General features: G+C 38.5%; 2 protein-coding genes across 16 annotated transcripts in view; one reads left to right on the plus strand and one right to left on the minus strand.

The window, feature by feature from the left end:
• The window catches only part of MIER1 (MIER1 transcriptional regulator), a 67,534-nt gene extending 64,474 nt beyond the window's left edge, over positions 1-3,060 (minus strand). For 3 of the 13 annotated variants that reach the window (XM_040232628.1, XM_040232624.1, XM_040232625.1), the window contains exons 1-2: positions 2,869-3,060; positions 1,679-1,779 (exon numbers count right to left, since the gene is read on the minus strand). In XM_040232628.1, coding sequence (XP_040088562.1) covers positions 1,679-1,779; positions 2,869-2,935 — 168 coding nt within the window. In that variant the 5' untranslated portion in view covers positions 2,936-3,060. Of the gene's footprint in view, positions 1-1,678; positions 1,780-2,402; positions 2,556-2,576; positions 2,667-2,868 lie in introns of those variants that run through there. The other 10 variants (XM_040232626.1, XM_040232631.1, XM_040232640.1 and 7 more) reach the window with 8 other exon arrangements.
• A 48-nt stretch (positions 3,061-3,108) lies between these two features.
• Positions 3,109-27,638, plus strand: part of DNAI4 (dynein axonemal intermediate chain 4) — a 105,951-nt gene continuing 81,421 nt past the window's right edge. For 2 of the 3 annotated variants that reach the window (XM_040232642.1, XM_040232643.1), the window contains exons 1-3: positions 3,109-3,301; positions 14,617-14,800; positions 26,536-26,720. In XM_040232642.1, coding sequence (XP_040088576.1) covers positions 3,255-3,301; positions 14,617-14,800; positions 26,536-26,720 — 416 coding nt within the window. In that variant the 5' untranslated portion in view covers positions 3,109-3,254. The remainder of the gene's footprint in view (positions 3,302-14,616; positions 14,801-26,535; positions 26,721-27,638) is intronic. The other variant, XM_040232641.1, reaches the window with a different exon arrangement.

The following is a 27,638-nucleotide window of genomic DNA, read 5'->3' on the forward strand; positions in this document are numbered from 1 at the left end:
AACTATTCATTAGTCACAGAATCTTCATGTTGGATGTGACTTTAGAGGTCTTTAGTCAATTTCTAAACTTTCTAGGTAGGAATCCTTCATTCTGTTTCCCCACTACCAGGCTTTCCTGCCTATGCTTAAACACCCCCAATGTACTCACCGTCTCATAAAAAGGCTGTTCTTTTCCGAAAAACCTCTAATGTTTGGACCATTCTTCTTTTTATCAAACCAGAGTCTACCTCCTTGTTATTGTCACCCCTTACCCTGAGTTCTTCAGCACTTTGGATTAATTCAACAGATGTCTTCTTTGTATCCAAATATAAACACTCAATATTTATACTTGGGTTAACAAAAAATAAATCTTTAAAGACTACTGATACTAGAGGAGCTGAAAAGGGGACATTACAAAGTTGAAGCCATGAGAAAATTCACCATTAAATATGAGCTGTTCAAAATTATTACAGTTTATAGTCCTTATTATTGTGATATCCAAAATGGTAGTTCTGTTAGAATTGTGTAGTAAAATGTTTACAGTTAAGCAAAAAGGTGTGCTTAATTATATGTAAGATTTGTGGCTAATGTCCCAAAACAAAAAAAAAATCACTACAAAGCCTGAATAAAATGCCTCTTTAGCTCCCATTCCCCACCTACAGGCTTCCTTGTGTTCAGGCAAACTTACATTAACTTTTACCACATTAAGTTATTCAAAACTGCTATTATATTGGCAAACTATTTTTAAGCAATTTACTGCATATTCCATTTAAAAAGTTATTTAACAGTTTTATAGAGGCTGCAATACACACACATACACATATACACAAACCCTTCAAAGTTATTTTGCTTTTAACAAAAGTATTTTAAAGTCTCAATTTTTCTTCAACCAGTGCCCCAAACTAACCAATAAATAAACCTGGCAATTTACATGTACCTAAGAAATATATCCTTTTATTCAGGACCAATACCTGATTCAGATATAAGGAATATTATATACACATTATGCAATTCAAAAAAGTACCTCTCAAAATGCATCAGGAAAATAATTTGCAACAATTTAGACTCTGGGGCTGTTTGAAATAGATTAACACAATACATTCAAAACCCTAAAACCAAATTCTGTATCTAACAATTTTCAGAGTCCCTTTTGAGACCATTTCCTTCAATTTTATTTAAAAGTGACAGCCTGCACATGTTGTGCAGGTAAAAATTTATGGGTAACTACTAATTCGATTGAGAATACCTAAATGTCAATAAACTTCACCTATTTTTAAAAATGACATTTTAGATAGAGTTTTACCTTTACCATAGCAGGCATGTAAATTACAAAGCAGTAATGCATCACATTGTAAGTACCACATCTATGCGACAATTAGCATCATCTTTTTCTCGGTTTCATTTTTATTAACACCACCCCAAAACACGTATATAATAGCCTTTTGGTTCTGCAAAGAACAGTTCTGGTTTTCCTTTTCGTAATTTTTACATACAGTTTTATCCAGTGGCTCCATTTTATCAAATTATCACAAATTGGTATTTGGATAATATTGTTGACATGATTTTTAAATCTCATCCAAACTCTGGAAATTATTGGCCCATCAACCGTTCTCAAACACTGGAAGAGTAGTATAACATTTATATACTTGAGGGAGTTTGGACTTTCCCTCCCTTAATCTCCAAGTGTGCCCCTGCCTACCAGCATCACATCCGTCTTGTCTGCATTGAACCTCAACCAGTTGGTTCTTAACCACGTCCGAAACTCAGCCAGGCACTGGGAGAATCGAGCCACCACACCATCTGGATCAAAGGAAAGAGAGCCTCAGTAGTAATGAGACTGGAGACAATGATCTTACAAGCTCAGTATTCACCCCATCTCTAATTCTTAAGGACAGCCAGGAATTAGGACAGGAATCCCATGGTAATTTTAGAAAAACATTAATGAGCCTTGAGTCATGCAATTTGCAACTGATGATAAAGGAATAAAAGTGACTCAATAAATAGGTCGCCTCATTCCACCCATGACTGAAGAAAGGTTCACTCAAGTCCGGGTCACCTCGGCTAAGCGGCCTCAGTAGATCGGCCAGTTGTAACTGCATAAGCTTTTCTGCAAAATTAAAGAGTTTTAGCGTTGGAGGAAGTTTTAGGGATAACTGGGGCCCAGAGAGAAGTAGTGACTCGCCCAAGGTCACACAGCAAACGAGGACTAGAGATGGTCTCCAGGCCAGAAATCTTTCCACCAAAAGCTGAAAGAATAAGGCCATTGAAAGGTGGGGGAGGCATCTGTCCCCAGGGATCCTCCCACGGGCTATGAGGACCTCTTTCCCTCACAACAATGCCCTCTTCGGGCCTCTCCTCCCTCCCTTACTCCCTCCGAAAAGGGCTGCTTTGCCCAGGACCCGTTTGCCAAGGACCCTGCTCACCACCAGGGATGCAGTGGGAGCGGGAGTCTCCCTGGGCTGAGACAGGACCCGGAGATACAGCGCGAAAGAGGCGGGGCCACAGCGGGGTGGTCAGCTTGGCCCCACCCCGACCGGGTTCCCGGGCCGACTGGAGGAAGGGGCGGAAGCGGACAGGGCAGGGTGAGGCGAACTCACTCCGCAGCGGATTCCCAGCGCGCCGCCGCCAACGCCAAAGCAAAAGACCCAGTTGGGCGGGGGTGGGCGGTGGAGAGGAGCTGCGCATGCGCCTTGGGTGGCCGGCGCCACTTCGGGAGGGGCAGCCCGCTGGGCGCGCTCTCTTAGCTCCTCCCCGGAAATGAAGGGTCTTCCGGGCGGTACTCTGCGGTGGGGGAGGGGAAGGAGAGAAAGGGTACCGAGGACACCTCGGTAGCCCCTTATCCCAAACAGGACTAGGAGAGGAGAGATGGTTTATGGAGGCTGCACTTACAGCCGCTGCTGCTGCCGCCGCCGCCACCTCCGCTGCTGCCGCCACCGCCTGAAGAAGCCCCATCCATCCGCCTGCAGCCCGGGAGACTCAGAGCCTGGGAGGGGCCTGAGGCCCGGGCCGCCCGCCTCCTTCTTCTAGTCGTCGTCCCGAGCTTCCTCTTGCTCCACCAACCCTCTGCCCTCCCCTCCGCCTCCTCCCTCCTCCTCGGCTTCCAGCCGCCAGCCAACCGCGCGGCCGCTTGTTGAGCCAGGGCTCCACCGTCTCCATGACGCCCGGCAAACATTCCCGTGCCTTAGCCAGAGCTACTAACGCCGGCTTTGGGGTACAGGGGCTTCAGAAGCAGCGAGGAAAAAGGGTGGTTGACCATTCCGTAGCCAGTCGCCACCATGCCCATCTCTCCAGTAAACAGCCGCAGGCAGCCGAACGTCGGGGTGTAAGTTCGGACGCTAAAACTTTAGTCCATCCCCTTAGGTCCCGCAGGGAACCCTTTTAGAACTTATCGCTTCATCTGTGCTGAGTCAGCAACCTTGTAACCTCCGGAGTGGCAATGTCTCCTTCCTTGGCGTAGTACAGCCTTTTCCAAACCTCATTTGAGAAAAGACCTAGTTTGTTTAGAACCGCCGTTCCTCCTGGCACTCCTTGTGTGGTGGTTTATTTCTCTCCAACTTGTTGCCTTCAAGCTGTACCCAGCTGTTCAATCTCTCAGCTTCTGTGAGCCACCAGACTGAACATTACTATGCTCTGTAGTCGAGGTTTTTTTACGCCTTCTCCTACCATCCTGCCTTAAAACTCATTCCAGTTTACAACCTTCTGTTCTGCAGCAGTTGGATTAAGGGCTGGACAGAAGCCCACAGCTTTACAGTTGTCTCACTTAAAACTTCAAATGGTCGCTTAGTCTACCTATTCCACTAAAATTTCCTAATTGATTCATTCTCCCACACTTCCAGATCACTTTTGTTCTCTCTTCTCAAACCCTCAGCATCTCCCCTCTGCAATCTCTTCCAGCTCAGCTAATCTTTCTCGAGCAGAACTTCTTTCAAAGATGTTGGGAGAGAATCTTCTTTTTTGTCTTGGATATGGTACTCAGGTTTTTGTCCATCCTGAAACGTGAAAGTGTTACTCAGTCGTGTCCGACTCTTCACCATCCTATGGATTGTAGCCACCAGGCTCCTCTGTCCAGTGGAATTCTACAGGCAAGAATACTGGAGTGGGTAGCCATTCCCTTCTTTAGGGGATCTTCCCAACCCAGGGATCAACCCAGGTCTGCATTGCAGGCAGATTCTTTACCATCTGAAAACCACCAGGGTTTGTCCATTCTACCACTCCACTAAAAACAGCTTGTGTGAAGGTCAGCAATAACTGTCCAGCCAAGTGTAATGGCCATTTCTGTTCTTAACTCACCCGTCAGCAGCTTTGATCTGATTTACCACTTCCTGAGTTTTGAATCACTTACTTCATTTGGTTTCTGGGACACCACTCTCTCCTAATTCTCCTCTTGCTTTATGCCTATTCCTTTTCAAAATACTTTGCTGTTACGTCTTCAGTCTCTCCCATATCTAAATATTGGAGTGTTGATGGGGTCGGTCAGTCTTACAACATTTTCTCTTCACTCTTGTTTTTTGTCTTTAAAAATTACCCATTTGCTCACAGTTTACAAGTTTATCTCTTCAACCAATACCTCTCCCCAAGAAAACAGGCTTAAAATCAGATAGCTGCACTTAGAAGTTAATTGGCATCTCAAAATTCATATTTAAAACTGAACTTATTTTCCCCTGTAATCAAATCTGCAGTTTCCCATTTCAGTAAATGACAATTTCCATTCTTCCAATTACTCAGTAAAAAAACTTTAGTTTACCTTTGACATCTCAATATACCCGTGCACCAGTAGTTTCTACCATCTCTGCATGCAAAATAAGTCCAGACTACCACGCCAGTGTCAGTAACTGTCACATTGCAGTAAACTCCTCAGTTAAGTTCAGTTCAGTCGCTCAGTCGTGTCCGACTCTTTGTGACCCCATGAATCGCAGCACGCCAGGCCTCCCTGTCCATCACCAACTCCCGGAGTTCACTCAGATTCACGTTCATCGAGTCAGTGATGCCATCCAGTCATCTCATCCTCTGTCGTCCCCTTCTCCTCCTGCCCCCAATCCCTCCCATCATCAGAGTCTTTTCCAATGAGTCAACTCTTCGCATGAGGTGGCCAAAGTACTGGAGTTTCAGCTTTAGCATCATTCCTTCCAAAGAAATCCCAGGGCTCCAGAATGGAGTGGTTGGATCTCCTTGCAGTCCAATGGTTTCTTTACCATCACCTTCATTCAACATAGTAATCACTGTGGCTCTTCTCAAAAGTCTCCGATTCTTCCCATTCCACTCAGAGTAATAGCTCATCCTCTTTAGGCCACACAGGATCTCACCTTGGACTCTTCCCCTTGGCTAGTTATACTCTGTATTGTTCCACAACAATATCAAACAAGGCCCGCTTCAAGGCCTCTTCGGTGGCATTTGCTGTTCTTTGGAATATTGTACCCTTAGTCATTTCATAATTCGTTTTCTTCAGCTGTCACCTTATCAAAGAGTCCTTCTCTAACTACCCAACATAAAATAATAAACTCTTCCCAATACTTCCATTTCCTCAACTTGCTTTATTGTTCTTCAAAAAGTTTATTCTGTTTGGTATATTATATACTTTTTTGTTAATCTGTTTTCATCCTATGAGTTACTCCATGCAGGCAGAGGTTTCTGTTTCGTTCACTGCTGTTGCCTAGATGGAAGATGATAAATATTTGCTGGCAGCAAACAAATGAGTGTAATATATACTTCAGTAACATTGGTTACTCCTCATCTTGTATGTTTTTTTCTTACTTGTTGTTATGGAAATCTCAAAGTAAAATTAATTTGATTTCATGTAAATTCTTAAAAAGTCATAAAACTTTCATAGTACCTGAGAGAGTGTTAGAAAAATTCCCTTGGGGATTTCTGAAACAAGACACGTTCATGGGAGATTATCTATTAAGGAAAGAGTAGGGTGGGAGATGGACACTGACTTGACTCCATGAACATGAGTTTGAGCAAACTCAGGGATATGGACAGGGAAGCCTGGTGTGCTGAAATGCATGGGGTCACAAAGAGTCAGATAACAGTGACTACACTGAACTGGGGTGGGAGACAGGAAGTAGTATAACCTTCACTTTTTGAGGTAGCCGTATTATCTAATTAAAAACAAAATTTCGTAGATAATAAAGTTTACAACCATTGGTTTGACCTAATATATTATTTATCTTTCTCAGTTTAGGATTTAATACTGATCTTAGAAAGGATCTCATGAAACATGTATTTATCAAATGTTCACTCTCCCACTCCAGTTTTTCCTATATTGGGGTCTTTCCTATTGGCTTAACAATACAGATTTTCCTCAGTTTACCATGAGGTTATGTCCCAGTAAACCCATCATAAGTTGGAAATATCATTAAGAAGAAAATGGACTTAATACACTGAGCCTACCAAACATCATGGGCACACGTGCTAAGTTGCTTCAGTCACATCTGACTCTTTGTGACCCCATAGACTGTAGCCCTCCAGGCTCCTCTGTCCATGGAATTCTCCAGGCAAGAATACTGGAGTGAGTAGCCATTCCCTTCTCCAGGGGATCTTCCTGACCCAGGGATCAAACCCCAGTCTCCTGCATTGCAGGCAGATTGTTTACCATCAGAGCCAACAGGGAAGCATATTTAGCATAGCCTACGTTAAACATGCTCTGAACACTTACGTTAACCTATAGTTAAACTAAACTGTCTAACACAAAGTCTTTTATAACAAAGGGTTGACTATCTCATATAGTTTATTGACTACTGTACTGAAAGTTAAATAAATGACTGTGTGGGTACAGAGTGGTTGTATTTGTTGCCTGCCCTTGTGATTGCATGATTGACTGGGAGCTGTGGGAGTATCATTTTATATTGTTGGCCCAGGAAAAAATTCAAAGTAGGATTTCTAATGAACTGTATTACATTCACAACATTGTAAAGTCGAAAAATCTTAGTTTGCGGATTGGCTGTATTGGACAGTCTTCCACTGTGGTGAAAAAAACAAAAAGTACTAGTGCTTTCTTCAATGCTTTTATCTCATTTCTTTGCCCAGTTTATCTATTCATTTCCTTTTGATTTGGGTGGCTGAGGGGGAGAGTAGTTTTTAATCTGTTGTATGTTACTTTTTGCATTAGGATCTTTAGCATATTAATTATAATTATTTTAAATTCCCAGTCTTAACAATTCCAAAATCTCTGCCATATCTATTGTAGCTCTAATGCTTGTTTCTTCAGACTGCTTTATGCCTTTTGGTATGCCATGTATTTTGTTGAAAGCTAAACATGTTGCATCAGGTAATATAAACTGAGATAAGTAAGCACTTAGTGTGAAGTTTTATGTTTATTTGCTTAGGAATCAGGCTGTTTACTGTAGCTGTAGGTTTCCAAGACTTCAGTTTCCTCTAGTGTCCTGGTTTTTTGTCTACTCTGGTTTTTAGGTTTCCCTGGAGGCTTCTGCTTAGAGTCTGAGCCTTGCAGTTCTTCCCATTGTAATCCCCTGATATTATACAGGAGCTCTGTTGATGTGGTAAGATGTGCTGGGTGAGAATGGGAAGGCAAAGAAAAGTGTGCTTTAATCCTAGGATTCATTAGGTCTTAATCTTTTAGTGGGCCTTTTTCCCTGGGCCATGACCTTCATAAGTACTTCTCAGAATTTTTTTTTAGGTGGAACAAGAAGGTTAGATGGACTTCAAGTAAGGTATTTTCCTTTCCCCATGTTGCTTAGGCTCTGGTAAAATGGTTTTCCTTGAGAGCAGGCCTCTGTTAAGGATAACTGAACATTATATTTCAGAATGGTTGCTTCCAGTCCCCCTGCTGAAACTATCAGGGAGTTTTACTCTGACCTTCATCCTGGGAGCTTGCTGGAGCTCCTGAAGGTAAAACTTGATAAGTGTGGGGGCCTCCCTAAGGCTGGGCCCCCAGCAATTTTTTCTCTTGAATTAGTCTACACTCATTTTTCAGCTATTAAGCTATTGCCTGTTAGGTTTTCCTTCCACTTGTTAGCTCTAGTGGCAGTTTCAGTAAGTTGTGATTCTGTTATTCCTACATCTCTTTCGGTACAGGGGTTTGCATGTAACCTCAGTTCTCTGATGGGTCTAAGAAGGCCCATTGATTTTCAGTTTGCTAAGCCTTTTTCTTGTGAGTACTGGATCGATGTCTTTTGCAGCCTTTACATATCAGACCATAAACCACAGGTATCTGTGTTTACTCTTTAACCTTTGCATTCTGTTGTCTCCATTGCTGTATGAAAATTACTGAGGTCAATAATGAGTAACCTAAAGGTTTCAAAAATCACCAAATTCAGTGGGCTTTCTTTTTACCTCACAGCATTTAACAATATCAATCTTCCCCTCTTTAACCCTGAACCAACCCTGAACTGTTTCACTTATTACTGGGCTAGGTGCCTTTTTTCTAGTTTTACCTTCTACTTCTGGTTTCTCTCCTTGGCCCTATTACCTTCTCTTTGTAGCTTTAGGTTTTTATTTTGGAACTCAGTTCATTTATTTTCATCTCCCTGAAAGTTTCTCAAATCTGTATCTCTAGTTCTCACTTCTGTTCCTTGAAATTCACTTTCTTCTTGATTTTCAACTGCTACCAAACAACTCCACCATATTAGCACTCATAATATCTAAAATTGAACATATCTACAATTTAACTTCTTACTGGGCTTTAGAAATAAAGGCTAGTTTAATCATGACCTTAACTTTATTATTAACCTTAATTTATGTACAAGGAAAGAAACAGATTAAGAAACTTGCTCAGGAACACGTAGTCTGTGAGTTATTGGATGAGTTTGGGCATTTAAATTGGCCTCTCTAAGTTTGTTAACATGTAAAACATGGCAATTAGATATCTAATAAGTCATTATAAGAATTAGGGTGGTTATCATTTGTAATGTATAGAAATGCTGAATCACAATATTGTGCTCCTAGAACCAACAGTGTTGTAGGTCAATTATATTTCCATTTTTAAAGGGTGAAATAAGTAAAAGAATTACAAAAATAAGTGGAAGTACTTTGAAGTTTAAATGTTAATCAGGATAGTTATTATCAGTTGCAAAGTCCCGTTAGTTCTGTAGGGCTTCCCAGGTGGCGCTAGCAGTGAAGAACCTACCTGCCAGTGCAGGAGACATGAGAGACACAAGTTCAATCCTTGTGTCAGGAAGATTCCCTGGAGGAGGGCATGGCAACACACTAGTATTCTTGGCTGGAGAATCCCATGGACACAGAACCTGGTGGCCTACAGTCCATAGGGTTGGAAAGAGTCGGACATGACAAGCAACTTAGCATGCATGCAAGCATTAGTTCTGTATCTGCTGTGTTTTAAGGGTATTTGGACTGTGTTTTAATTGAGTATGGTAAGAAACAGACACAGAAAGAACTACCATAAAGGAAGCAGATCCCTAAAACCAGGAGGCATGGCATGCTGTGAACCACATAGACGGGCACATGAAGAGGCACCAGGGCCAGGCAGGATGTAGAACCAGCAAGAGGAAAACCTGGGCAAGAAGCTTTGTTGTGGTTTCCATGGCAAGGAAGGGACAAACCAGAATAAGCAAATGTAGGAATAGCTTGTTTGAATAATTTTAAAGGTTCTGGATATTGGGCCTATCCCTAGGTTTCTGGTTCCTGTCCTTGTACTGATTACTGCAAGTGGATAGTGACCCAGAGAGTGAGGTCTCTGAGAGCCTGCTGAAGGAGGAGGTTGAGGGTATGGACTCTGGATTGATTGGTTTGTATATAAATTGTGTGTGCATGGTAAGTCACTTCAGTCATGCCCATCTGTGCAACCCTATGGACTGGAGCCTGCCAGGCTCCTCTGTCCGTGGGATTCTCCAGGCAAGAGTACTGGAGTACATTGCCACGCCTTCCTCCAGGGGATCTTCTGGACCCAGGGATGGAACCTGAGTCTCTTATGTCTCCTGCATTGGCAGCCAGGTTCTTCACCTGGAAAGCCAGTATAAATGGTGTACTTGTAGGCAAGTCCCTTACTATGCATAAACATTGATTAGCCCTGGGAGGGGCAGTCCCTTCAGGTGCAGCAAATTCCTAGATGTCAAAACATTAAAATACAGAAAATAAAAAGATATTCTTAATACATGCTTTATCTAGGATTTGTTTTCTTTCTACATTTCCCCACCCCAGGTTAAGCTTTGATTACTTCTCACCTGGCCTGTTTCCATAGCATTGTGACTAACGGTCTTCTTTCTTCTAGTGTGTTCTGCATATACCTAAATTTTTCTGAAACATAGTTTTGAGTAGCTTACTCTTCTCTCTCAAAGGCACCGTCTTGCTTGCTTAGTAAATTTCAAAGACTCAGCCTGGTCATTTTATTTTTTCAAAGCTTATTTTCCTTCATGCATCTAACCAAATCATGTAAGATTCCCTCTATATGCCACCTGCTTTTCTACTTTGATTGTTCACAATGAGCTTTGCTCGGGGTGTATTTCCTGTCCTGCTCCAATACCCTCATGCCTTCTCACCTGCAGCTGCATCAGACACAAACACACAGACATACACACCACATACACTTCTTTTGAATTTGACCTGCATTCATGCCTGACTCAAATGCCACCTTCATGATTTCTCTGCTTTCTCCTCTCACCCAAGATAATCTTTACCGCAACTTTCACTATATCTTATGTGTAAGTCTTTTGAGGCAAATTCTGTACTTGCATTGTAATCATATATATGTTTTTTCTTTTATCAAGACTGTCAACTCCTTAGGGCCCATATCTGATTCATATTGTATCCCTGTCAGCATGTAGCCTTATGCACAGTAATTTTATAAATAACAGTTGGATAAATGAAAAAAATTGATTTGGTTTAGATTGAAATTTCTACTTTCATCTCATTAAAATAAAAAGAGAATAATAAAGACACTTTTTCTTAAGCCACTCCTCCTTTCCTCCTACGGTTATTTCATTGTGAGATTTATGTATGTGTTGTATACTTTAATATCATTAGTCTTTTTTCATAGAAGTGATCATCAGGTGTTCATTATATAGATACCAATTATACAGAATGTGTTATATTTTCTGGTTACTGCCGTAGATGCTGAAGACATAGGAGTAAACAAAATAGGTTAGGTCTCTGCTTCAGAAACTCAGGAACCTACAGCTACATACCTCTTGTATCATAACTATTTTTCAGGCAAAACTTTCTGAGTGAATATCTCCTGAATGTCATCCTATTCATTGCCCACTAATTTGCCTCTATTAAAAGTATCTGTTTTCTAACACAGCTAGGATAGATATGTACCATACATTTCTAACATAATTGACTACAAGTACTTATTTCAATTTTTTAAATTTACTGGTATTTTCTGTGTCAAATTTCCCACTGTATCAGGCAGAGTACTAAGAGTTGGGGCTTTCATGGTAGACATGATAAAACATGGCTCCTTCCCATAAAACTTACAGTCTGAAAATTTGGGAGAGTTTACTGAGGATTCTCATTAGATCATAGTAACTACCTAATTGGTAAATGCAACATCATTGCTAATTTGTTTCTATTTGGTCCCTGTGGGGAATAAAAGAGGAAGGGCTGGTTTATGAGTAAATGTGATATGATTTCATTATGTATTTATTTAGCTTGAGATGTCTAGAAGACATTTAGCTGCAGCTATCCAGTTAGGCTGGTAAGCATTTGAATATGAAGATTGAGAGAATGTTTCGAATTGGATATAATGATTTGGGAATTCATTCAGCAATTTTTTTATTATACAGCTACTGTGTATTGGGTAGTATTGTAGGCACTAATCCCAGGGACGGGGGAAGCTGGTGGGCTTCCATCTATGGAGTCAGACACAACTGAAGTGACTTAGCAGCAGCAGCAGTAGGGATACAGCAGGCAACAAAAGAGCACAAAGTCCCTAAACTTGTGGAACTTAGATTCTCAGGGTTGGGGGGTCAGGTGGGGAACATCTAATTCATAAATTAAATAAGTAAAAATATGTTAGTTGAAAGTACTAAGGAGAAAAATTAAGCAAGGGGATATGAAGTATTTGAGGGGTATTTGACATTTTAGATAGGGGAGCCGAAGAAGTCCACATTAAGAATGTGGCTTTAAGACCTGGAGACAGAAAGGATGCTGAACATGTACATGTGTGGGAAGAACATTTCAGGCAGAGGAAATAGCAACTGCAAAGGCCCGGCATGTGTGAAAAATGTCAAGGAGGACAGTGTGACTGAAGCAGAGTAAACGAGGCAGAAAGTATTGATCATGAAGTCAGAGCTCAATCTAGATGCATGTAGGACATTTTAGGTTATAGTAAGATTTTAGGTTTTTACTCTGAATGAGATGGGAAACAGAGTAGTGATATGATCTAACTTGTGTTTTTAAGGATCACTCTGGTTACCATGTGTAGAATAGACTTAAGGGAATTTCGGTTAAGTGAGAAGATCAATTAGAAGACTTCTGCAGTAATCCAAGAGAGAGAGGATAGTGTTTGGATCATGATAGTGGCAACAAAGAGTGATGACAAATGATTAGATTCAGGACATATTTTGAAGTTTTTTTCACTTGGACAACTGGAAGAAAAAACATTACCTTTGACAAAAAAAGGGGAAGACTGCAAGAGAATTAGGTTTACTAGACAAGGAATAATCCTTGTAGAGAAAAGCTTATGATGCATGAGAGAATGACTAAAGCAATGTCCGTAAATAGGCGAAAAGGAATGGAATCTAGAACACATGTAGAGGAATTGACCTAAGCAAGAATCATGGATAACTCATTCAGAGTAATGGGAGAAATAGGGAATATAGACACAGAGAGAGAGGCAACTGCACAGATGTAACAGGGGGAGTATTTGAAAGTTACCTGATTGCTTCAGCTTTCTTATTTAGTTAGCAGAAGGTAAACATAGGAGAGGAAATGTTGATATTCAAGAAGTGTGAAATGATGACTTTAGAAGGGGTAGTAAAAATTAACCAAGGTAATGCAGGGTGGTTGCTGTCACGTTAAGGACCCACTTTAACAATCTGTAATTTAAAATGAGACCTGGCATCGTGGTTAGATGTTTTTCTCTAGCTTCACTTACCCACACAGGCTGAGTTAAATGCAGTGTATTAATAGAAAATTTCAGGAACAGTAAGGACAACAGATCAGGATATCATTGCCATTAAAAAAATGGTTTATCACTTATAGATACCAAGAGGAGGGAACCCCATGGAAAAGCACTGGGATTTGCCACCAGCAGAGGAACTGATGTGCAACTGAGCAATCACATCAGTTAAGCGCTTCCCAGTGGTGCTGGGGGTGAGAACCTGTCTGCCAATGCAGAAGACATAGGAGATGCAGGTTTAATCCTTGGGTCAGGAAGATCCCCTGGAGGAGGAAATGGCAACCCACTCCAGTATTCTTGCCTGGAAAAATCCCATGGACAGAGGAGCCTGACAGGCAACAGTTCATGGGGATGCAAAAGAGTCGAACAAGACTTAGCAACTAAACAACAGTGCCCACAATATACTAGGTACTGTCTTGTGTACTAGTGATATAGCAATGAACAAGACAAAGTTCTTGTCCTAAAGATGCTTACATTCTAGGAGAGGAGTATATGACAACATACAAAGTGTCAGTAGTAATAAATGCTATGAAGAAAAATAAAATGTGAAAAGCAGATTGTGGTCATTTTAAAGTATTGCATTCTTGTCTGATCTTGTTATGATTTGGAAAGTAAAAGTATTGTTTGAAATATTTTCTTTGGAAACACACTGCCTTTTTATCGTTTAAAGGGCAATCATTCTTATTTTAAAGAAGTCTGCAGCACAATTAGAGTACTAGAATGAAAGAATGACTAGGTTTTTGTCTTAAGGAATTTGAAGAATTGATCCAAAAGTGAAATCATACTTCTTCTCCTGGATGCAAATATTTTGATTATATTTTCTCTTCTTATTAAAATTTATTATGTAATTGTTCAGGCAGGAACATGATATTCTTTCCCAGGTTTTATTACTCATGCTTCAGTCAGCCTACATAACTGCAGTCTACACCTATTTATGATTACTATGTGTCAGGCATTTCCTAACTATAATATATAAATGGATACATTTAATCCTCATAATAACCTATGTGTGTGTGTTCAGTTGCTCACTCATGTCTGACTCTTTGCAACCCCATGGACTGTAGCCCACCAGGTTCCTCTGTCCATGGGATTGTCCTGGCAAGAATACTGGAGTGGGTTGCCATTTCCTCCTCCAGGGGATCTTCCTGACCCAGGGATTGAACCCATGTCTCCTGCATTGGCAGGTGAATTCTTTATCACTGAGCCACCTGGGAAGCCAGTAACCTAAAAGATACTATTATTACCCCCATTTTACAGATAAGGAAACAGACCCAGAGAAATAAGTGTAGACTTTTGATCTGACTGTCTGGGTTTCAAATTTCAACTCTAGTAGGAATGCTTCCCTCTAAGCTTTTATGGTTTAAATAAAATAATGTTATAGTAACCTGTTAGAATTATTGTGAGGAAAAAATGACACAGTGCTTGTAAACATTCTAGAACTATGCTTACATATAATGAGCTCTCAAGTGGCTACTATTTTTCTTCTTGTTTATATGATCAGATTGTTTCCATGTTTCTAAGTGAAAGTTTGTTTGTTTTCTGTTGGCTAATATTTCTTCAATCCTGGATCTTCTGTGTTATATTTTCTTTTCCTGACATAGAAACGTTGGCTTAGGGCCAAAGAAGTCTATTAGCTTTGTTGGTGCAGGAAAAGGAGCTCTGATGAAAGGAGGATATGCTGGTGCAAACCAAAGCAGAATGACTATGTCAAAAAACATGATGATTCTACCTGAAGCAAAACAAATAGAAAAAATGACTATTTCTTCTGCAAAGACAGTCACACAGGTAATATTCTTTAGGATTCTAAATTTGTTTGAAAATGATACTGGTAAGAACTTGATTGAAATGTTAAAGGCAGAAAGTATGCTGGGTTTTTTTTTTTCAAACTTCTTTTTAGGTTTTACACTTAGGTCTGTGATCCATTTTGACTTAATCTTTGTATATGGTACAAGGTATGGTCAGCTGTTGTTGCTGTTTTTGCATAGAGGTATTCAAGTTTTAGCACCATTTGTTCGGCACCACAGGGCATGTGGAATCTTAGCTCCCCAACCAGGGACTGAGCCCATGCCCCCTGCATTGAAAAGCAGTGTCTTAACCACTGGACCACCAGGGAAGTATGCTGCTTTGAAACAATAACTTACTTCTAATACAGTACAGGCATACCTCAGAAATATCATGGGTTCAGTTGGAATAATACACTGGAATAATACAAATATCACAATAAAGTGGGTCATGTATATTTTTTGGCTTCCCAATGTATATAAAAATTATGTTATACTGTAGTCTAAATAGAGTGTGCAATAGAATTATGTCTAAAAATTCTAATATAGATGACTTAATTTTTAAAAATCTTTAATGCTTGTTGGAGAAGACTCTTGAGAGTCCCTTGGACTGCAAGGAGATCCAACCAGTCCATCCTAAAGGAGATCAGTCCTGGGTGTTCATTAGAAGGACTGATGTTGAAGCTGAAACTCTAATACTTTGGCCACCTCATGTGAAGAGCTGACTCATTGGAAAAGACCCTGATGCTGGGAAAGATTGAGGGCAGGAGGAGAAGCGGACAACAGAGGATGAGAAAGTTAGATGGCATCACTGACTCAATGGACATGGGTTTGGGTGGACTCTGGGAGTTGGTGATGGACAGGGAGGCCTAGTGGGCTGTGGTTCATGGGGTTGAAAAGAGTTGGACATGACTAAGCGACTGAACTGAACTGATGCTAACCATCCATCCTCTCAGCCTTCAGTGAATCATAGTAACATCAAAGAGCACTGGTCACAGATTACCATAACAAATACAATAATAATGAAAATATTTAAAATATTGTGAGAATTACCAAAATGTGACACAGAGACTCAAAATGAGCAGATGCTTTTGAAAAATGGTATCAGTAGTCTTGCTGGATGCAAGGCTGTCACAAGCCTTCAATTTGTTTTACAAAAGCCGCAATATTGAAGTGCAATAAAGTGAAATGAAATAAAAGATATGCTGTGTTGTGCTAAATCGCTTCAGTCGTGTCCGACTCTGTGACCCCATGGACTGTAGCCTGCCAGGTTCCTCTTCCATGGGATTCTTCAGGCAAGAATATTGGAGTGGGTTGCTGTGCCCTCTTCCAGGGGATCTTCCCAACCCAGGGGTCGAATTCCTATGGCTCCAGTATTGTAGGTGAAGTCTTTACCACTGAGCCACTGAGAAAGCCTGAAATGAGGTATACCTATATTGATATATTGATTTTATTAGATCCTTACCATATAACTAACATATCTTACAGCATAATATTGGCAGTTGGCTCCTATCATTATTGTTAGAGTGTAATGAAGAGAGTCTACTCATGACCTTAAGAATTAGTCAGCTCATGCTGCTATAGTAAAATACTGTAAATTGGGTGGCTTATAAACTTTATTTCTTACTGTTCTGGAAACTGGAAGTCTAAGATTACGGTGGCAAATGATCGGTTACTGTTGATGACTTTCTTCCAGGTTGCAGACTACCAACTTTCTTTGTATCCTAACATAGAGGAAAGAGATTTAGCTAGCTCTCTAGCTTTTTTTGTAAAGGCACTAATCTCGCTTGTGAGAGTGCTACCTTCAGGACCTAATTACCTTTCAAAGGTTCCACCTCCCAATACCATGACACTGGGATTAGAGTTCCAGCATATGAATCTGGGGGGTACACAAACATTAAGTCCATAATAGTTATACACATATTACATATACATTATATTATATATACATTATATATAATATGTATATATTATTGTATATTACCTACATATTACATAGTGTCAACACCACTATGTAAAAGGTATAATGCATCATGACCAAGCGGAGCTAATACATGCAAGGTTGTTCTAATATTCAAAAGTCAGTACTACTTGTCTTATCAGTGGACTGAAAACAATGTGATTATAACAACAGATAAAAAGAATTTGAAAATTTCAATATCCATTAATGATAAAAAATTAATAAACCATTTCAACTAACTTGAAAAAGAATTTCCTTAGGAGCTCTGAAAAACCTACAGTTACTAGTAATCTAGTAACATATAAAAAGAATTTTATACCTTGAGTGCTTTAGTTTCATAAGACTGCCATTACATAATATCACAGACTAGATGGCTTAAACAGTGTCCTAATCTGCTTTTCCTTAGGGACACTAGTCAGATTGGATTACCTCATTTTAACTTAATTATCTCTTTAATGGCCCTATCACTAAATTCAGTCACATTGAGAGGTCTGGGAGTTAGGGCTTCAACATGTGAATTTTTTGGTAGAGAGAGACAATTCAGCCCATAACAGTTACCAAGTGGGGTTTATCCCAGGGATGCAAAGTACTTTAACATCTTAATATCAGTGTAATTTGCCACATCTCATATTAGTAGAATAAAAAATGAATGATGATCATCTCAATAGATTTAGAAAAAGCACTTTGCAAAATCCAACATCTTTTCATGATAAAAGTGCTTAAAAAACTAATAATAGAGGGAATTCAACTTGATAAGGGACATTTATGAAAAACCCACTAACATCAACTTAGCAGGCAACTGGATGCTTTCCCGCTGATGTCAGGAACAAGACAAAATTTTCTTGCTGCTTCTATTCAGTGTTGTACTGGAGGGTGTAAAAATGGCAATTAGGCAGAAAAAAAAGGCAACCAGTTTGGAAAGGAAAAGGTAAATCTCTGTTTGCAGATGACATAATGTTATGTACATAAACTCCTAAGAAGCCCACCAAAAAGTATTAAAACTAGGGAACCGGTGATGGTTCAAACTTGGCAGTCTAATGGTTCAAACTTGGTCCTCTCACTGTGGTGGCCCAGGTTCAATCCTGGTTAAGGAACTAGAATTCTATAAGTTGCGTCATGGCCGAACAAACAATTAAAATTAACTAATGAGTTCTGCTAGGTTGCAGGATACATGGTCAATATACAAATACATTATAGTTTTTACATTTGGAATAATTTTTAAATTAAGGAAACAATTTCACAGTAACATCCAAAACAATAAAGTACTTACAAATAAATTTAATAATAGCAGTGACATCTTTAGCTCCAAAGACTGTAAAACATTACTGAATGAAATTAACAATGATCTGAATAAATGGGAGCGCATCCAAAATTTATGAATGGAAAGACTTACCATTGGTAAAATGGTGGTACTCCACAATTTAATCTGTAGATTCAACACAATCCTTATTAGAAATCCCAGCAGACTTCTTTGTACAAATTGACAATTGATTCTGTAATTCATATGGAATTTCAAGAAACCTAGAATAGACAAAATACTCCTGAAGAAGAAGAATAAAGTAAGCAGATTCTCACTTCCCATTTTCAAAATTTACTACAAATCAACAGAAATCAAGATAGTGTGGTATTGATTGGCACAAGGATAGACATACAGATCAATGAATAAAACTAAGAGTCTAGAAATAAACCTATTATATCAATGGTCAACTGATTTTTGATAAGGGTATCATGACTATTTTAAGAGGGTCTTCAATAAATAGTGTAGGGATGACTGGATAGCCACATTCAAAAGAATGAAGTTGGACTCTTACCTCATACCATATCAAAATTAATTCAATATGAATCAAAGACATATATAAAGCTAAAACTAAAAAACTTAGAAGTGGTAAATCTTCATGACCTTGGACTTTGCAAAGGATTCTCAGATATGACACCAAAAATGTGAACCACAAAAGAAAAAAAAAAAAGCAGATGATTGGACTTTACCAAAATTAAAAATGTTTGTGTTTTGAAGAACATAATCAAGAAAGTAAAAAGTCAACCCACAGAATGGGATAAAATATTTGCAAATGATCTATCTGTTAAGGGATTTGCATATGAAATATATAAAGAATTACAATTCAATAGACAAATAACCCAATTAAAAATTAGTCAAGGGATTTGAATACTCATTTCTCCAAAGAAGGTATATAAATGGTCAAAAAGCACACGGGAAGATGCCTGACATTATTAGTCATCAGAGAAATGCAGATCAAAACCAGTGAGATCTTTATACTCATTAGGATGGCTAGAATCAAAAAGTCAGGTGACAACTGTTGGCAAGGATATCAAGAAATCAGAACCCTACTGATAGGAATATAAAATAGTCCTGACACTTTGGAAAATGGTTTGGTAGTAACTCAGAAGTTTAAACATACTCTTACCATATGACCTGGCAATTCTACCTCTAGATATATACACCGAAGAGAAATTAAGATATATTTCAAACCCGAAACTTCAAACCCTGACTATTCATAATAGTCAGCAAGTGGAAACAACCCAAATATCCAACAGTGGGCAAATAACTAAATAGAATGTGATATATTCATACAGTAGAACATTTTTCAACCACAAAAAGGAACAAACTACTGGTGCATGCAGCATTGTGGATGAATCTTGAAACCATTATACTAAATGAAACAAGCCAGTTACAAAATACCACACTCTATGTGATTCTACTTGCATAAAAGTCCAGAATGGAGACATCTATAAAGACATGAAATACATTAGTTGTTGCCTAACACTGGGAGATTGGACTGAAAGACTGAAGGCAAAAGAATGGGGCAGCAGAGGATGAGATGATTAGATAGCATCACTGACTCAATGGACATGAATTTGAATAAATTCTAGGAGACAGAGGAGGACAGAGGAGCCTGGCATGCTACACTCTACAGTCTGAAGAGTAAGATATGACTTGTCTGCTGAGTAACAACAAGAACTGGGAGAAAGACAGGTGTTAGGGAGTCAGAATTAAAGGAAACAGAGTTTCTTCTTGAGGTAGTTCTAAAGTTAACTGTGGTGATGGTTGCTCATATCTGTGAATATGCTAAAAACCACTGACATGTACACTTTCAAAGCTATTTAAAAGATAATTCTTTTAGATTGTATGTAACTTTATGCCAATTTTAAATTTTGAAAGATTTGAAAATATAAAATGGAAAAATTAACATTTTAAAAAGAAAAATAAAAATGAAAATTGGAAGCTTTTATTAAAGAAATGAGTAATTTAAAAATCTTTCATCAAAGATGATTCCAGGCCCATATGGTTTCACTAGTGATATATGCCAAACACATAAGGACAAAAACAGAACAAGAAAAGTGGGTATACTGTAAAACATTTTATGAGGCTAGACTTATCCTGATATCAAAATGTGACTACAACAGTATGAGAAATAAACTTTACAAGTCAATCTCACTTGGAAACATAGATGGAGAAATCCTCAATAAAATATTAAAATTCAATAACAATAGAAAGAGATAATACATTGTCAGAAAGTTGAGTTTATATCAAGAAATTAATATTGGTTTAACATTTAAAAATCCATCAGTATAATTCACCACATTCATAGCTTAAAGGAAAAAATGCATATGATCATCTCAATACAGTATTTGATAAGATTAAAATTTTATTCTAGATTTAAAAGACTCTTCTGAAACTGGAAATCACAAGAAATTTCCTTAATCTTATTTATAAAATCCTACAGCAATGATCATATTTAATGGTAAAGCATTTCTAAGAAAGATCCATTTCTATCCAACATTCTTGGAGGTCTTAGCCATTTCAGTATGATAACAAAAAGAAATGTAAAGTATAAGATTTGGAAGAAGAAACAGAACTTTGAATATTTGTAGATGACACAATTATCTACATATAAAATTTTAAATCACCTAATAATTATCAAATTAATAAGAGCTAAGCAAGATTATTGGATAACAAAAATAATCAAAAGCAAAAAATATATATTTGTATATACCAGCCACACACATTTCAAAAATTACATATTTTTTAATGATGCCATTTATAATAGTACTAAAATGCATTAAATACTTGTGCATAAATTTAACAAAGATACACATAACCTATAAATTTTGCTGTGAGATATTAAGACCCAAACAAATGGAGAGAGAATTTTTTATGCCTAATAAGAGCCCATATTCTAAGTATATCAGTTTTACCCAAATTTTGATTTATAGGTTCTTTGCAATTTCAGTCAAAATCTCAAAAGTTGTTTTTTTTTTTTTTCCATTTTATTTTTTTCCAGGAACTTATCAAGGTAATTCTAAAGTTTACATAAAACTGCTAAAGGGTAGGCATAACCAAGATACTGTTTATAAAAGATTTCATTTATTTCTTTTTATTTTTGGTTGCACTGTGTCTTCGTTGCTGTGCATGGGTTTTCTCTGGAGGCGGAGAGTGGGGCCTACTCTCTAGCTGCAGTGAATGGGCTCCTCATCATGGTGGCTTCCCTTGTGGCAGAGCACGGGCTCTAGGTGCATGAGCATTGGTAAGTGCAGCATGCGGGCTCATTAGCTGCAGTGTGCTGGCTCCAGGGCACCCAAGCTTTAGCAGTTGTGGCACAAGGGCTCCTTAGTTGTGGCTTGATGGTCCTCGAGCGTGCAGGCTTCAGTGCTTGTGGTATGCGGGCTCAGTAGTTCTGGCTCGTGGGCCCTAGAGCTCAGGCTCAATTGCTCCTTGGCATGTGGGATCTTCCTGGACCAGGGATCTAACCTGTGTCCCCTGTGTTGTCGGGTGGATTCTTATCCACTGTTCCACCTGAGAAGTCCCCAAGATACTCTTGAATAAGAACCATGTGAAAGGACTTACTCTTCTAGGTAACAAAATTTTATAAAAAGTGTAACATTAACAAAGGTATAGACAAAAAGTCTACAAGTGACTCAAGCACATATAAACACTTGTTTTATAATAAATGTACACTAGAGAGTAATGGGAAAATAATAGGGTTTTCAAAAATTCTTGTTGAAACAATTGGGTATTCATATGGAATAAAAACATATTGGCTTCCTTTCTCATAGTATACACAAAACTCAATTCCAGGTATGTTATAGTTCTAAACATGAAAGCAAAAATATTTTCATAATTTAAGAATTGGGAATGTTTTCCTGGATGAAATATCTAAGATGTAAACCATAAAGGAAAATGTGATAAATTTAACTGCGCTAAGAAAAAGAACTTCTTTTTATTAAAAGATACTACAAAGAAAATGTAGCATATTAAAAAGCAGAGACATTACTTTGCCAACAAAGGTCTGTATAGTCAAAGCTATGGTTTTTCCAATAGTCATGTATGGATGTGAGAGTTGGACCATAAAGAAGGCTGAGCATCAAAGAATTGACGCTTTTGAACTATGGTGTTGGAGAAGACTCTTGAGAGTCCCTCAGAATGCAAGGAGATCAAGCCGGTCAACCTTAGAGGAAATCAATCCTGAATATTCATTGAAAGGACTGATGCTGAAGCTAAGCTCCAATCCTTTGGCCACCTGATGTGAAGAGCTGACTCATTAGAAAAGACTCTGATGCTGGAAAAGACTGAAGGCAGGAGGAGAAGCGGACAACAGAGGATGAGGTGGTTTGATGGCATTACCAACTCAGTGGACATGAGTTTAAGCAAACTTTGGGAAATGGTGAAGGACAGGGAAGTCTGGCGTGCTGCAGTCCATGCTGTCGCAAAGAGCTGGACATGACTGAGTGACTGAACAACAGCAACAAGGAAAACAAAGCCATAAAGTGAAAGATGACATTTTCAACACATAAATCAGAAAAGATTCATAGGCAGAACATTTTGTTGTAGTTCAGTCACTAAGTCATGTCTGGCTCTTTGTAACTCTATGGACTGCAGCACACCAGGCTCTCTTGTCTCTCAGAGTTTGTCCATATTCGTGTCTATTGAATGGGTGATGCTATCTAACCATCTTCCTCTGCCATCGCCTTCTCCTTTTGCCTTCAATGTTTCCAAGCATCAGGGTCTTTTCTAATGAGTCAGCTCTTCTTATCAGGTGGCCAAAGTATTGGAGCTTCAGCTTCAGTCCTTCCAATGAATATTCAGGGTTGGTTTCTTTTCAGATTGACTGGTTTGATCTCCTTCCTGTCCAAGAGACTCTGAAGAGTTTTCTCCAACAGCGAAGTTCAAAAGCATCAATTCTTCACTGCTCAGCTTTCTTTATGATCCAACTCTCACATCCATACATGACTACTGGAAAAACCATAGCTTTGACTAGATGAATCTTTGTCGGCAAAGTAATGTCTCTGCTTTTAATATGCTGTCTAGGTTGATCATGGCTTTTCTTCCAAGGAGTAAGCGTCTTTCAATTTCATGGCTGCAGTCACCATCTGCAGCGATTTTGGAGCCCAAGAAAATAAAATTTGACACCGTTTCCATTGTTTCCCCATCTATTTGCCATGAAGTGATGGGACCGGATGCCATGATCTTAGTTTTTTGACTGTTGATCTTAGTGTTTTACACTGGCAATGACACCCCACTCCAGTACTCTTGCCTGGAAAATCCCATGGACGGAAGAGCCTGGTAGGCTGCAGTCCATGGGGTCGCTAAGAGTCGGACACGACTGAGCGACTTCACTTTCACTTTTCACTTTCATGCATTGGAGAAGGAAATGGCAACCCACTCCAGTGTTCTTGCCTGGAGAATCCCAGGGACGGAGGAGCCTGGTGGGCTGCTGTCTGTGGGGTCGCACAGAGTCAGACACGACTGAAGCAGCAGCAGCAGCAGGTTTATCATAGCTTTCCTTCCAAGAAGCAACTGTCTTTTAATTTCACGACTGCAGGATGTTTAATGAAGTGAAGTGAAGTCACTCAGTTGTGTCCAACTCTGCGACCCCATGGACTGTAGCCTGCCAGGCTCCTCTGTCCATGGGATTTTCTAGCTTTCCTTCCAAGGAGCAACCGTCATTTAATTTCATGACTGCAGGATGTTTAATGAACTCTAATGTAAATTTTAAAGAGACAGAACTCAATAGAAAAGTGTGTAAAGGACATGTATGGGACATTTTCTTCCAAAAAAGGAAGTCAGAATGGGAAAAAGCACATGAAAAGAAGTTCAACTTCATGAAAAAGTCAGAATGAGATACCTGTATACCTATACCCACACTAGTTTAAATTTTTAAATCTGACAATGCTAGTTGTTGATGAGAATATAGAAAAACAGCAACTGTCACAATGCTGGTAATCATGAACAGCTTACAGTCAACTTGGAAAAGAGTTTGGTGTTATCTAATCATGTTGACTCATCAATTCCACATCTATCTGTCTCTTACAGAAATGCATTCTTGTGTATAACAATATGCTTTTACATAAATATTTATTGAAACAGTTTTCAGTGATGGCCAAAAACTGGAAACAATTCAGTGTCAATGCAGATGACACCACCCTTATGGCAGAAAGTGAAGAGGAACTAAAAAGCCTCTTGATGAAAGTGAAAGTGGAGAGTGAAAAAGTTGGCTTAAAACGCAACATTCAGAAAACAAAGATCATGGCATCCAGTCCCATCACTTCGTGGGAAATAGATGGGGAAACAGTGGAAACAGTGTCAGACTTTATTTTGGGGGGTTCCAAAATCACTGCAGATGGTGACTGCAGCCATGAAATTAAAAGATACTTACTCCTTGGAAGAAAAGTTATGACCAACCTAGATAGCATATTCAAAAGCAGAGACATTACTTTGCCGACTAAGGTCCATCTAGTCAAGGCTATGGTTTTTCCAGTGGTCATGTATGGATGTGAGAGTTGGACTGTGAAGAAGGCTGAGTGCCAAAGAATTGATGCTTTTGAACTGTGGTGTTGGAGAAGACTCTTGAGAGTCCCTTGGACTGCAAGAAGATCCAACCAGTCCATTCTGAAGGAGATCAGCCCTGGGATTTCTTTGGAAGGAATGATGCTAAAGCTGAAACTCCAGTACTTTGGCCACCTCATGTGAAGAGTTGACTCATTGGAAAAGACTCTGATGCTGGGAGGGATTAGGGGCAGGAGGAGAAGGGGACGACAGAGGATGAGATGGCTGGATGGCATCACGGACTTGATGGACGCGAGTCTGAGTGAACTCTGGGAGTTGGTGATGGACAGGGAGGCCTGGCGTGCTGCGATTCATGGGGTCGCAGAGTCAGACATGACTGAGGGGCTGAACTGAACTGAACTGAACTGAAAAGTAAAATGGATAAATAAAATAAGATATGCTAATCCAACAGATACAACCAATCACCAATAAATCATTGGTGATTATAAGCAAACTATTATACATGCAACAATATGGAGAGATAAATAAAAATGAGCTGCTGAACAGAAGATGTCAGATAATTCAGTCACAATATATGACTATTATAACTTTTAAAAACTAAATTGCAGTGCCAAACTAGGTAAATACTAAGTGCTAACCAAAATCTGTAGCAACCAGAACTCTCTCATACTTTGTTGGTGGGAACCACTTGAGAGGAAAACCTTTTATCAGTATCTACTATATGTGAACATAAAAATAATTCACTACCCAGGGATCTCACTCAGGTATACACCCAACATAAATTCATACAGTACAGTCGGCAAAACACATGCACATCCATCTTAATAGTGGCATCATTTGTACTAGCCAAAAATTGGGAAACTACAGAAAATCCATGAACAATAAATAAATTGTGATATATTGACACAATGGAATATTGTACAACAGTGAAAACCATCTACAACTCTACTTAACCATATGAATGGCTCTCACAAATGTGGATATAATTTTGAACAAAAGAAACCAGATATCAAGGGTACATTCTTCCTGATTTCATCAAAATAAAGTTTACAAACAGGCCAAACTAATCCATGGAGTCAAAATAATCATTACCTTTGGTGTAAGAGATGGCGACTCTTAGGGAAGGAACTTCTAACATGCTGGCAATTTTCTAAGTCTGAATGGTAGGTACCTGGGTGTCTTCTGTTTATGAAAATATATTAAGCTGTACATTTATGTGTATAAGTCTATGTATATATTACTTCAATATAAGTTTTGAAAAGTAAATGCTGTTATTTAGGAATGCATACTTAAAAAAACTATTTAAAAGAACAAGAAAATAACTACCAAAATCAAGCTAATGATATTCACTGGGGAGGGAGAGAGAGGCAATAACATAGAAGGAGCAGAAACCAGCAGAGCTGTTTTTGTCTAGAAGGAGCAAAGTCTCCTAGAGGTTCTTTAAGTGTTCTAATTTTTTACTTTAGTTGCAATTATAACAATGTTTGCTTTGTATTGTTTAACTATATTGTTATGTTTTAATTACATTTCTGTATGTGTTAAATTTCACATACAGAAAATTAGCCAAAAACATATAAGCCAAAAATGTGTAGTAACTTGGGTAATGTTTATTAATAAAATGTTAAATGAAAAATGTGGGTTTTTTAAAGATTATACATAAAATTAAATATACTAAAATATTAACTATCTGAATTATCTTTCTACATTTTTAAATTTTCTCAAAATTAATTAAATTTCTCAAAATTAATATATATTACTTGTATCTAAATAAAACATGAATGAGATTTTTTTAAAGTTGTATTACCTCAGTTAAGAAGTTTTTTAAACATAAAATCTTATCATTCAATTGTCCATGTTTGTCCTATCCTACACACTTTATCTTTTTCTCTACCATTTTTATCTCTAGTTTTAGAACTTGGAATACAGAAATCCCATCTTTTTTACTTATTTTATTTTAAATCACTATTTTTTACAGGTGACTGATATACATGGAGTTGATGTTACTCCCAAACCTCTTTACCGTCCAGATCCATATTCCGGTACAGGAAAGCCAAATAAACTATTGACTTCACAAGACGGATCACATACCTCAGACTTTATAGCTTCCTATAGCCTTTATCAGAACACATTAAATCCTAGTATGTTAGGGCAGTTTACAAGGTAGAGTATACTGTTTTATGCTTCTTTGTGTTTGTCTTATTACATGTTTTCATTTAAGTTGCACATGTGGAAGTCAGACGTCGGTTGTCCTGTCTGCCAGCTCTGCTCTCCCATCCTAGTGTGCCGCCTCTTGTGTTCGTCTTTTGTTTTAACTAGATGCGGGGCTTACATCCATACTCCTACCAACACATTTGTGAAAACAAATATAGATTTTACTCAAGATTTCCTGAGAAACCAAAAAGATGGGACCTAGCATTACAGACATATGTCTTTAGTTTTCTTCAGTTTCTTTTATGCTGTAGTTTAGAGGCTTCCCTTTTTATCCTCCCTATTCTTCCATACAAATCCTTATTCTCCTATGCTTTGATTTCTGTCTTGTTTTATAACTTTTTTTGGTAAATCATATGTTTTGCATTTACATATGCAGATACTTACATAATTGAAAAATTTTAGAGCTTACAATAGAGAAGTTCAATCTTTGTGATAATAAAACAGTACTCCTAAAACAATCTAAAGATTATGGGGAAGTACGTTAGTGTGTAACTTTCAATCTGACAAATTAAAAGTTCTAGGTGTTAACTAAGCATGAAATTTTAGTAGAAAATATGCTGTCTAGAATCTACCTCCAAATTGGCATACAGATGCCATGGGAGTTCTGTGCAAAATAAAGGATGTTCCAATAAACTGAGCCCAACCTTTTGGAGGCCAGTTGAAACTATAAATAGAAAGGAAAAAGTATGTAATATCATGGAGTAATGTTAGGTTCCTATGTTTAAAGGAAATTATTTTTGGACTCTTCAATATATTGATTTCCCACCAAATATATAAACTTTATTTTAATTAAACTTTGAGAAGACATTTACCAAATTGAATAAAAGTGCATTTAGGATGGGATTTGAATAATGAGCAGAAACCTGG

The sequence above is a fragment of the Oryx dammah genome, unplaced genomic scaffold, assembly GCF_014754425.2.
Source record: "Oryx dammah isolate SB20612 unplaced genomic scaffold, SCBI_Odam_1.1 HiC_scaffold_28, whole genome shotgun sequence".
Classification (NCBI taxonomy): Eukaryota; Metazoa; Chordata; class Mammalia; order Artiodactyla; family Bovidae; genus Oryx; species Oryx dammah.